The sequence below is a fragment of the Homarus americanus genome, unplaced genomic scaffold, assembly GCF_018991925.1.
Source record: "Homarus americanus isolate GMGI-L3 unplaced genomic scaffold, GMGI_Hamer_2.0 scaffold4896, whole genome shotgun sequence".
Lineage (NCBI taxonomy): Eukaryota > Metazoa > Arthropoda > Malacostraca > Decapoda > Nephropidae > Homarus > Homarus americanus.
In genome coordinates this window covers 5,769,007-5,782,065 of record NW_024749657.1, presented here as the reverse complement: position 1 = coordinate 5,782,065, position 13,059 = coordinate 5,769,007, and the positions used below count along the sequence as shown (strand labels likewise).

The window sequence follows — 13,059 nt, the reverse complement described above, 5'->3', positions numbered from 1 at the left end:
TATAAGCGACGAACTGATGTAAAGCTTCGTTTCTATCTAGTAAAGTACAAATATCTTCAAAATATTATATTCAATAATCTCCTAATTATATTTAGATAATAGTAATTAAATTATTTATGAAGTACTTTTAAGAGTTAAATATTGATATAATAATGCCTTAGTTATCCTAATAAATACAAACTTAGAATTTCTTTTTTACAGTATAAGAATCAATGTTCTGTAAACACGACGTTGTCAACACTCGTCTCAAAGCAGTAAGTCTAGCGTGATGATTTACTATCAATTTTACCTTCATGGAACTTAATCTCTCTTCTTATTCTAATTATTTATCTCTTGTAGCACTTGTGACTGAGTATAGAGCTTGGTGCGGCAGTGGTGTAGTGCTTCTTCCCTAACAAGAGACCACATCACTGACGTACTTTTATGGCAGCTGGCCAGAGTTACCATTTTAGGATTTACCACTGACTTATATTTATGAAAGCAGGCCTTGCAAACTGAAGGCTTAATGTATACAGTATCCACAATGTTCATGGTTTTTGTGTGTGCAGCAGTAAGCACGTTTTCCAATATTGTGCTAGTGGTATAGTCTCATGGTTAATATAGATAAAATCTTTTGGGCACTAGCAGTAAAATCCCCACTTGAAAAATTAAAAGTTTACACAAATATAAACAGCATTGATTATTGTGGAAGTGTAGAAGTTAAGTATTTTGTCATCCACTCAATACTCTAACAGAGGACAGTGTGATGTCATCAATCTAAAACGTACCTGTTATTTTCAGACTTCAAAATGTCTCATGGGAGTGGATTTAACAGCACGGGCAAGCTGAGGCAGTTTATGTGTATAGAGTACCCGGGCCTGGTGGAAAACGTTGATAAAATGATTGAAACCTTAGGTGGTGTTGAAAAAATATCAGAGGTAAGAGACACGTTCCTGTTAAATATGAGCGTTCAGTTATGTTGTTCTTCAGTTTTTAACGTTTAGTTACAAGACTGTTACAGTACATGGTATCCAGTCTGTAAATCCCAAAGTTGATTGCCTACCATTTCAAAATTCCTGCCAAAACGGTGAGTTTCTTTAGGCCACAGCTTTTCTATTTGTAAGTGTTTACCATTTGGAATTCAAGGGTTAATGCTTTTTTTTCACTTACTCCTGTTTTTTTCTGACCTCATGATTATAACCAACAATAATGAAAGCATAAAAAAAATCATTATACAAATCAACAAACTTACTGCATCACAATCTCAGGGATGCTGGGGACACTGCCTGGCTGGCTTCCCTAGCAATGGTGCTCTGCCCCTCTGACCTCCACACACAAGTCACACAGGTTCATGGTAGAAATCCGTAGATGCTTAAAACTTCATACCTTATGATAATTACAGTATTTATTTTTATAAATTTTTTCACTTTATGCAGGATTGTGTGTATGCAACCGAGTAAAAAAAAAAGTAAGAAAATTACATACAGTACAGTATACCTACCCAAAACTATGAGCTGAATAATTACCATAACATAACATACAATACAGCACAAGGGTTGGGAACAGTCATAAATTTCCTTGTTCGGCCTAAAAATTACTGGTCGCTCATTTTAAATAAGTCGTTCCAGAACAAAGCCGGTTTTTGGAGCATTCTGGATATCTGGATACTGGATAAGCAGTCCTTTACCTGTATACATTTACAGGTACAGTACATACAAATAGCATCTAGATATTACATTCATTGTACAAAAACACCAATATTAAAGTTATGAAATAGCACAACTTCAATCTATACCTTTAGGAAATATCAGTACTGTACTATACTGTAACCTTAACCCAAAAATATCTGTAATTCAAACACTACTGTACACAGTCCTAAGGAATTTGGGCTGGGATCATGTACTGTATAGTTATGAAATGGTCTGTTAGATGTCATCTTTTCTGAAGTAAAATTTCTTATTGTCAGACATTCTGTCATCTCGAATAAAATAGAATAATTTTTGTTATGACTACATTTAAAAATGTTTCAGAGTTATCTCAGGTGGTATAGAAGTATTATACAGGTACTGTTTATCTGATGCTTTGATGTTTCTTTCAATAATTAATTATTCACTCTGCATAGTGTCTGTCTTAGGTTTACTGTGAGGATAATCGGCGAATGGAACTACGATTTCGTCCAAATGACGTTTACTGCAAGCCAACGTGTGGTGAGCGTCACAATTCAACTGCTCTGTTGTTGCGTGTTGTACGGAGGAAGAAGAAGCTTAAAGCCGGCGACTCAGAGCCACAACCAGAAGGTGAGCTGCTTGTTCACTTTTATAATTCACTCAAAATAACTAGTTTTCTAAGTCACTTTAAAAGTGTTTAGATATTATAATTCATTAAAAAAGCCAGTCATTCAACCTCACAAATTGTTTAAAATTTACTATTTTTTTAATTAACTAAAGGCCCCAGATAGTAGACATGGACATTTTGAGAAGTGTTATGGGATATGAGATATTGATAAAACTGAAGATTAAATATAAAAAATATTGTATAATATTGTATAATTAATTTTATTATAATATCCACACTTTTTTTTATCTATCACTCTCCCTGTTGTATCCTCCCTTGTGTGGGGTTTCTCTGCCCCACGATCCACCCCAAACAATAGTGGGAGAGGAGTAATGATGATAGTGATAAACAGTTCTCCCACATTCTGTCACTTACCATAAACAGTCCCATCATCTTATGTTTAGTTTGTATTTTTTCAACAACCAGTACAGCCTGGTGACACTGTATCTACTTGGTACTGTACCTTAGATGGTATTCATCACTTTTCAGTATCTTATGATCCTACAGACATCCCAAGACACTTAGCTTAGCTAATCCACACATTTTACACTTATTTTCATGCTGATCTTTACCACCTTTTCTGAATACATATTCATACCCAGTCATGACTATAACACCCAGTATCAGCAGACATAGAATTTATTAATCATGTCTGTTTGTTGTTATCTGTCTCATCTGTTTCTTTAGTCAGACTCCAACAGTGTACATAGAGAAGCTTACACTGACTGTGAATTGTGCCATGTAATAATAAAATAAAATACTGTTCACTCAAATTTAAATGCAGCTTCTTTTACTCATCACATCCCTGGGGAAAAATTATCTTTGGACACATATCCAAATGCTACTGTGTTCCTGACAGATCTACTTTTCCGTGTGCTTGAGCTCACTAACTATTATGCCATGCTGTGTTTGTCGCCTCCACCAGCATATAATTTGTAGAATAAGAGTGTATCACTTATAACTTGTCCCCACCAGTAGTCCTTAATAAAGTTTCCTATCTCTTGTCAGTTATTTATGCTGAATGTATTGTGTACAGTGTTAAAAATATTTGGCGGTATCCATTTTTTCTAAAAGATTATGTTATGAAATTTATTAATTGCAGTAGACCCCCTGGCTCTGTCAGAGGAACCAGCCACAAGTAACCCAGATGACGCTACAACAAGAATCAAAACAGACCTGATTGGAGTTGTCCATACTACATATAAGTTTAATAGTAAGTTTGGTCTTTCTGTGTTCAGGTTACATTTTGATACAGTACTGTATATAAAAAGCAAGCTCCATGTTTGTTTCCTTTACATATTTAGGGGAAGAGATTATTGTATGAGTGCTTTTATTCTGTTCATTAATTATTACAGGAGAGGTCAGTCAGAAAGATTATATTATTGTACACCTGAGTGGGGTATGTTTCAAGTTTAGATGTAAAATATAGAACACTCACTTAGAGGATAGTCAGGGAGTAAATTGCTTAGGGGAGCTTCAGCAAGTGTCCATCTCCTTAGAAAAGGGAGTTCACGGGGGTAATGGGGCAGAAAATTTAGTGGGCAAGATAAAATGAACAGAGAAAGAGACTTGTGTAGCAGAACAAGGGAAATTAATATCATATGTGTATAATATTCTTCTCTTTCTACATGTATAGATAAAGAGCAAGTTTAGGATATATTGTACATTTATAGCTCCAAAAATGAAGTTAAGTGCCCACATTGTTTCTTTTTACAACTTTCACTTATAAAGAGTTACCTTATTATAAGCGCGATGGTTCTGAGTGTTATCAGCGATGGTACTGTAAAATACAATTCATATACTGTATACTTGACATGGTACTTTATTCCAGATCTGTGTGACTTCCAGTATGTTCCCTTGGTGAGCACTGATGATGGTCAGAACCAGGTGTGTGTATATGACCAGCTTGTGCCAAGAGGAATGGAGACAGCTGATTGGTTAAACCAGCCTGCACCTCTGTACCTGCCTCCTGCTGCCTTCACCCGCATGGACACTCCACAGGTATCACCCGGAAATGCTGCTGCTTTTAATAAACAAGTTTTTCAGTGAAGAATGATTACTTTTATGTATGATCATTTAACTAAGTTTTTCTCAAGATTTCTGTGTGTTTTTAATCATAATGTCTTCACCCACTAGACATTAGGGCCAGTAGTTACAGCTCTCCACATTCCTCATTAAAAACAACTTCATCACCAATATAACTAAACTTTATATCACCACTGTACAGATTCATATCACTGTCTCAACACCTCAGTTAATAGAATTCTCTCATCATGCCATCAGTCATTTCTTTAACAATACTGTGGAATTCTATTAGATATTCTTTAATAAGCTATCAGGAACTACTCTGGTAATTCTTGCAGGCTTTATGCTAAGTCATCAAGTACATTACACTTTTCCGTCAAAAGATCACCCTATGAATTTTTTTTTTCATACCCGATTGTACTCATCTTCTAAACCTAACCCAACCCATGACTGCTAACCCAAGACTTCACCACCAACAGAGCGACAAGTGATGAAACATAACACGTCCCTCTCTGACCTCAAATACATTACCATAGACAACAGAAATAAGCCTTATACTCACTCATAATCATTTTCAGATGTTTTTCAAGTGTTTTATGTTACCTACAGGACTACCGGTACAGAAGAGAGGCAAACAGTGACAGCAAGTCGAAAATGCCCCAGAACATTATTTGTCGTACCCGTCAGAGAAGGACACACTTCGCCATCTTTCATTCCTTCAAGGTCAGTGCTCTGGTAAACTACTTGAACGTAATAGTTATAATACTCTTTGAGAAATTACTCTGCCTGTAGTAGATCGAAATGAATACAAAATATAAATCAACATTCCATTTGGACACATGAACTTCAACCGATAGAGTAAATAGATCGTTGCAATTGTATTACATTATGTAATTTCAGTAAAGATTGTTCAGTCTACGATTTATTTAATGATACATAAAGTATTGCTCGTGTAAAAGTTCTCTAGGTGTGATACCAGTGAGGGTTGAGGTGTTTTGAATGGTGCTGGTTTAAAGTTCATTTTTGTTAGCCCTCAAATTATTTCATTAAAGCACCACTTGTCACCAGGTTTTTTTTGGTAATGTCAACAATTGTGGTTTAATTAGAAATAATTTTCATATGTAACATCAGGATTTGTATTTTTTACCAGCCACTGTCCAAACTGACCAATCATCTGATGCCTGAGCTGGTGTGAATTGTTCATATTTTTATTGTAGAAAACTCTTAAATTAGCCTTAAATAGCTTATAAACATCTACAGGATATTAATTCCATCAATCAAAGGCCTTTATAGTTTTTCCTGTTTGTTTAATGAATTAGAGTATGTACTGTATGTATGTATGTATGTATGGGTATGTATGTATGTATGTATGTATACCTTGTTCATTATGATCCCCAGCCTCTTGAAATTTTACCTAAACCTTTCGTCTGATTCAACTAGCTGCATATCTCTTGAGTACAGTATATGTGATTGTAATCTCTTCCTTCCTTCCCCGTCTCTCGTTAAATTTTACACGTAATTTCAGGATGAAGAAGTGCCAAAGGATCCACTGCCAGGAGCCATGTCACAGATACGTGTCAAATTCATGGACAATGCACTCTACCAGGGCCTGAAGGATGAGTTTGAAAAGCGCCCCATATGGTCAAAGAACGCCCTTAGGGTCAGGCTGGACTATACCAAAGATAAACTAAAGGTAATCAGTGACTATGAAGATAAGAGGTATCATGATTTATACTGTGATGAGCTGTACTGCATGTTTTGCATAATATTTTGAGCATAGCCAGAGAGATGGATTGAATTTTATATGCACAGAGACTTTGCATTTCTCTGTCATCCTATAAAAGCTGGCAAATCAGAGAATGAATCAAGGTTTCCCAAAATCAATTACCTGTATACATGTAGAAATAAACAGCATATAAGAGAAATCATACAGCATCATTTTTATATTCGAGAACCCTAAATGATTGAAATTTTAGGACGTGCAATTAATAGGGACCTAAATATCAATAGGAGTAAAGTCTTATCATAGCATTGTGAAGAAAATAACTCAGACTTTTATCTGAAAGCATACTTACTAACATGCTCTATATATTTACTGTACCGGTACCTATTATCTTCTTTATCCATGATAGGAAAGACATCCAGTCATAAAACTTAATTCAAATTTACCTGATGGCAATTGGGACACCATGTCATCAGGTATTCATGGCTAAGTCACGCAAGAGTGGAAAAATTACCTTAAATCTATGATGATGGTAATTCTGTCATGATAAAGACTTATGATTATTTTTAAGTTGACATATTGGATTACTTATAAGTTGATATATTAATCTGGTCATCCTGTTGGCAGTACCTCCTACCCACACTGTCCTACTACTTCCACACTGGCCCATGGAGGAACTTATGGGTCAGGTTAGGTTTTGACCCTCGCACGGATCCCAATGCCTGGATCTACCAGACCTTTGACTACCGCATCAGGCAGGCAGGTTAGTAGACTGATGTACTCTGGTTGTATATATTTTATTCTTAACTGAAAAAGTCTCATGTCTGAGTTTGGCAATTAGATGCAGGCCAGTGTGAATAGTAATACAGTAAATTTACCAGGAAGTTGAGAGAATTATTGTCAAAATGAACTTATAAAATATTTATGTATATCTGGAGGAAAAGGATTGATAATGTATTAAGACCTTTTTCGTTTTGTAAATATTTGTCAAATCTAACTGCAGGAAAATTAATAAATAATTGTTAAGAAAAACGAAATGAAAATGGACGTGGAATACAGACGGAAGTTTAACATTAAGTTTAGTGGAATTGTGTGGTTGCACCGGGTTAGGATCAGAAGGTGACTAGGGAAAGGGGGAGGAAGGGGAGTGTGAGAACTGATGGATGTAAAGTCAGAGAATATGTGTAAAACTTTGGGTGATATATTTTGTATCGCTTTGCCTTTAGGATGAACCAGTGGGTGTACAGTACTTAATTTACCTCTGATGTTATGAAGTAGAGTGTACAGTACTTATTTTACCTCTGATGTTATGAAGTAGAGTGTACAGTACTTATTTTACCTCTGATGTTATGAAGTAGAGTGTACAGTACTTATTTTACCTCTGATATTATGAAGTAGAGTGTCCAGTACTTATTTTACCTTTGATGTTATGAACCAGTAAGTGTACAGTACTTATTTTACCTCTGATGTTTGAACTCGTGATTGTACAGTACTTATTTTACCTCTGATGTTATGAACCAGTGAGTATACAGTACTTATTTTGCCTCTGATGTTATGAAGTAGAGTGTACAGTACTTATTTACTTTCCAGGTGGTGTGAAAACAAAGGTGGAGGCTAAACGCAGCTACTCCAACTATGTGTTACCTTACAAGAGCTCTAATGCTTCCAGAAGAAAAGTGAGTTCTCTTGGTGATCAACTATAGTGTAACCCTAAGAATTAAAAGTTAATATAATAATAATACATTCATTTTGGTATGCTTTCTTAAGAGATGGAGTTTAATATCTGTTGTTGGGAAAATATAATTAATTTCTTTTGAGTAAGTGTAGTGGAAAAGGAAAGTAGTTCAGGTACAATTGCCTACACTTATACATGGTACAGTGGCTGTCGTGTTTTGGGAGATGTGGCAATTTTTATATCATGTTAAACTTCAAGAATGGCTCTAAAGAATGTCGCAATAGTAGCTTGACTAAGGATGCTAGATAAACATTACACAGAGTTGCCACATCTTAAAAAACACGCCAGCCACTGTACCAGGTATAAGTGCAGGCGACTGTACCTCCAAGATCCTGTATTTTTCTTGTGTTTGCTGAGAATGGAAGTACAAGTGATGAACAATCAATTAAATGATAAATAATATGACAAGATGAAGAGGAGAAGTAATATTATATCCATACATGTTTGGTTACACCACTGAAACTCACCTTTTACTGCAGACTTCAGTCATCCAGTCACTTCATCTTGGTGAGGCCGGTGAGGATGGTACTGAAGAGGCCGCTGGTGTGGACAAAAACTTAGAGGAGCTTTACATCTTTCGACCTGGGATGATTCCACCATACAGACAGATGTTTTATCAGGTATTGTAAATATCCAGTATTAACAACCTTAGGAGAGATAAAAGGATATTAATAAATTAGTTTTAGACACACCCATGGTAGGTTATGAAGTGAAAACAATATATCACAGGTGTCAGTGTTGCCCAGATGTCCAAGTTAGAATACAGTACAGTGGCCCTTACAGTTCAGTTTGAAAATGTATCAAACTTGTGTAAATCTTTAATAAGGGAAGGAAACTGTGTTAGGGAAATACAGGTTAAAGTCTTGTTGCTTCAAAATGTGTACAACTTCTGGGTATTCAGGAATGAACACATCCTTCGCTTCTTCTTACTCAGGTGTGTTGATGTATCAGCTTGACAATTTTGGCCAGAAGAACAAGCCAGATGATTGATAATAATACATTATACAGTATATTCACAGCAGAGACTCGTGGCATCTGGATAGAGGAAGAAGCATAAACAAGCTGTATCTGCCTGAGTGTGCTCAAACATTTGGCTTTTGCTGTCTATTTGAGTATATTTACTTCCTGACATTAGTTCAAAATTTACAAAGAAGACCCTCATAAATCTTTAAAAAAAAAATACAAATTAACCCCTCAAACATTTCAAAATATAGATGTACAAATCCCACATTTGAGAGGGACCACTTTATTTCCAACTCCTTTTAAAGTGTCCAATATTTATGAGTTAATCCATACATTTATTGATAATGTGCATTTTCTTTTTATAACTATGATACAAACTGCATCCTATTTCCCACAGTGCTATAGACACAGTTTCTAGGTAAGATGGGTATGAGTAGTCCAGGACATTGACATGAGAGTGACCAGCCTGAATACTGTACTATTGACATGACAGAGTGACCTAGATATTGACTTAGCGACCAGCCAGCTAGTATGGCTTTGACAGTGACCATCTCTGTATTCTCCATGGACAATAATTCCTCTCTTATCCTGCCTGGCTGTAGATCAAACTCATGCCATGCCAAGTACCAGGTACGTACCCCTTATCTATGTGAGTTTTTCTTAATGACAGCTTGTTATGGCAAATACTGTATACAGTCTCAGTAACAGTAATTGATTTCCAGTACTGTGACATCCAAGTCCCTGAAATTCAGAAACTCTTGGAGGAATCCATCTTGAGTGGGGCCAACAAAGTTTGTTCAGAGAAATTTGGATGGTTACCAGCCGGCGTTGAAGCCAAATGTCGAGACATCATGTCCCACCTTATAGAGAAAACTATTGCTGAGAGAAGTAAGTTCAGTTATCTCTTAAGTAACAATATTTTGTTGGTTTATTTCTCAACTTGTAATATTTTGATCTAGACTTCCTTAAACTTTACTTCTTGTCTAAGTTTATCAATTTTCATCAGTTTCACAAACAGTCTTAAATGTAATCCTTTTCCATGGTAACCAACTTGTACTGTTTCTGGAAATTTTATATTTATTTTCTTACAGCAGCCCAGGGTCAGGGGTTGGATGAGGAGGAACTGAGATCAAACTCTGACACTGACTCTCCTACTGAAGGAAACTCTACTGAGGAAGAAACTGGAGAGTTAATATAGAAATACGGCAGGACATCTTTACAGTGTAATTAAGTGAAAAAGATTATGATGAAAAAAGTGGAGTCAGATCTGATTCTGATTTCTTCATGTTTTATTATTTTTAGATAAATTATGGAAAGACTATATACTAAAGCTTATGACCATTGTTATTTATTATATTACCCCAAATAAATCACCTTGAGAGTCAATTCAAGTGTTGAAGGAACAAACACCACAAAAATCCTTCCTCTAGACCAGCGGTTCCCAAATACGGGTTCAAGATCCCAAATGGGGTTGCAAGATGCATCATAAGGGGTTGCATAGAGGTCATGGGGTCGATGGGGTCACATATAGCTCATAAGGCCACTGGACTCCCATAAATCTCATATGGTTGCTGGAGTCACCTGGGTTTTGCAGCAGTCACATGTGATTATTTTATTTGTTTTATTATTTTTTAAGTCCGTGTATCAAGAACTGAAAGACGTGGCTGACAGGTGCTGTCTTGTTAAGTAGTGAACATAAATTATGGTCATCAGATTAATGCAGTTACCTGTACTTTCCTTGTGTCAGATCAGGTCAGTCCAGGCCAGGCTTACCCTGATGACATGTTTCACAATAGAAGTTCCACACTCCTACAAATGTGGACAGAAAATGGCAACAAATTAAATTGATAGATTCCCTGAATTGCTTACTGAGTCTTTTGATTTTATTCAGTTAGTAGTGTTTGTACTGTAGTCTAAGTTCTCTAAGCTTTGTAGGCAAGCTAAGTTCTCTAAACTTTGTTATGGCAAGGTAAGTTTTCTAGGCTTTGTTAAAGCAGGGTAGGTTCTCTAAGCTTTGTTATGGCAAGATAAGGTCTCTAAGCTTTGTAGGCAAGGTAAGTTCTCTGAACTTTGTTTGGGAAATGTACATTCTCTAGGTTTTAAAGCAAGATATCTTTTCTAAGCTTTGTAATGGCAAGTTTTCAAGCAATGCCTGAGTGAACACAAATTACTACTTACTGAATCAGTGATAAGTAACTGATTCAGACTGGTGCCTGCAATATGGCACCTCAGTTACCCAGAGAGATTAAAACGCCTGCAACTGCCCAGCAAGGGGCGACCTAATAAAAGTTTATAAAAATCTCGTAGGCACTACTCAGTCGCGTGTTCATACTGGAGCCGGCGGATGCCCGCCCCACAATGGGTCACAGCTCAAGTTTGAAGAAGCCACGAGTCCAAAAAAATGAGGTCAAACTTTTTGGGGAGTGAGACTTGTATTCTCTTGGAACAATCTGCCGGAGTGTTGTGAGCTCTTTCAAGGCCATACTTGACCAACACTGAAGGAGGTTCAGATATATTCAGGAGCCAGTACATGCACAGTACTCGCCAACGTGGCCGACCAAACAGTGGCGAAGAGTGTAAAAAGTATGTAGTAATTGTTCGGTAACAGGAAATGTCAAAGGTCAGGCACCTCTGTACTCACAACAACTCATAGCTGACGAGTGTGTTCTCCCCCAGCCAATCTTACTTTTGCATTGTTACCATGTTGAAATTCCTTGTTGTATGACCACCTCCCTTGTTATTATATATCATATTTGTATGTTACTTTTATATTATTTGTCAATTAAGTGACATCAACCTAGAGAAGTCGACTTGTGAAAGAGACCTAAGGGTACTTGTAAGCCCGGACCTACGGCCTAGAAAACAGTGCGTTAATGTTTGAAATAAGGCAAACAGAGTATTGGGTTTTATATCTAGAAGTGTAAGTAATAAGAGTGCAGAGGTCTTATTGCAACTATATCTTGCGCTAGTCAGGCCGCACCTCGATTATGCGGTTCAGTTCTGGTGCCCCTATTATAGAATGGATATAAATTACCAGAAAGTTTGCAGCCGAAGAATGACAAAATGATTCGGGACTTGAAACTTTCCATATCAGGATAGGTTAAAGAAACTTAACTTGCATTCCTAGAAAGACGAAGAGTGCGGAGATATGATAGAAGTATTTAAGTGGGTGAAAGGAATCAATAAAGGGGATATAGATAAAGTTCTTATAATATCCGAGCAGGATAGGACTCGGAGCAATGGATTCAAGTTGGATAAGTTTAGGTTTAGGAGGGAGATAGGAAGAAACTGGTTCACAAATAGGGTGGTGGACGAGTGGAACAAGCTTAGCAACTTTCTAGTAAGTGCGGGAACTCTGGAAAGTTTCAAAAGGAGGCTAGATAGATTCATGGATGATAGAGAGTGGTAGTAACTCTCGACAGGAGCTGCCATGCACAGGCCAACCGGCCTATTGCAGACTCCTTATTTTCTTATGTTCTTATATGACGCACTATACACAATTTCATATATATATATATATATATATATATATATATATATATATATATATATATATATATATATATATATATACACAGACCATTTACGAATATTTTATTTTGAAATATACTCTTGAAACATATAATGAATTCGGATTAAGGAACATTTAATAAAAGAAATGATGTCACCACCTGGTTGAAAAAAAAAATAGTCACGGGGTTATGAGTCACTGGAGGCCAGTCATGGTGTGGGGAGCAAGTACCCCGGTACACCCATAAGACACGCTTTAATCTATAAATGTAAATATTTATGTAAATAAATAACATAAGATTCATAATACTGTATTTTGTATTGTACCTACGAAGGCTACAACGCTTATCACTGCCAATGTAGAAAACTATAAAAAAAATAAATAAATCAGAATCTCAATAACTCGGTGAGTCCAGATATTTTTGTGGAGAATGTTGTCTTATGAATATAAGTGGATATTTTTATAGTAGCAGATTAAAAAAAGTCCAATAGATCAGGTTTAGTCTTGTAGTGCTCAGGCATGTGACGTCACGAGGCAGCTGTGTGGCTGTCACATGACTGTAGCGGCCTCGAGTTGCCACGTTACTGTTTTTACTAGGGTTGTACAGTATTGCGAAACGAGTAGGATTTATTCTGCATTAACTATGAATCTATTTATCTAACTAACGGTCTTATATTCCAATTCATCTACCAGTCTAGCTATCATCTACCCGTCAATCTTCCGAGTCATACCTCAGTCTATGTATTAATCCATCTCTTTTCCATCAGTCCATCTATCTCTATTGTCTAT

At 36.4% G+C, this 13,059-nt stretch overlaps 1 protein-coding gene across 4 annotated transcripts in view; it reads left to right on the top strand.

Moving 5' to 3' along the window:
* The window catches only part of LOC121853587 (general transcription factor 3C polypeptide 5-like), a 59,712-nt gene extending 49,610 nt beyond the window's left edge, over positions 1-10,102 (top strand). For 2 of the 4 annotated variants that reach the window (XM_042347814.1, XM_042347813.1), the window contains exons 2-12: positions 781-917; positions 2,114-2,276; positions 3,416-3,526; positions 4,145-4,314; positions 4,948-5,061; positions 5,864-6,031; positions 6,689-6,824; positions 7,652-7,737; positions 8,276-8,416; positions 9,482-9,647; positions 9,851-10,102. In XM_042347814.1, coding sequence (XP_042203748.1) covers positions 789-917; positions 2,114-2,276; positions 3,416-3,526; positions 4,145-4,314; positions 4,948-5,061; positions 5,864-6,031; positions 6,689-6,824; positions 7,652-7,737; positions 8,276-8,416; positions 9,482-9,647; positions 9,851-9,957 — 1,491 coding nt within the window. In that variant the 5' untranslated portion in view covers positions 781-788 and the 3' untranslated portion in view covers positions 9,958-10,102. Of the gene's footprint in view, positions 1-196; positions 255-780; positions 918-2,101; positions 2,277-3,415; positions 3,527-4,144; positions 4,315-4,947; positions 5,062-5,863; positions 6,032-6,688; positions 6,825-7,651; positions 7,738-8,275; positions 8,417-9,481; positions 9,648-9,850 lie in introns of those variants that run through there. The other 2 variants (XM_042347812.1, XM_042347815.1) reach the window with 2 other exon arrangements.
* The last annotated feature ends 2,957 nt before the right edge of the window (positions 10,103-13,059 follow it).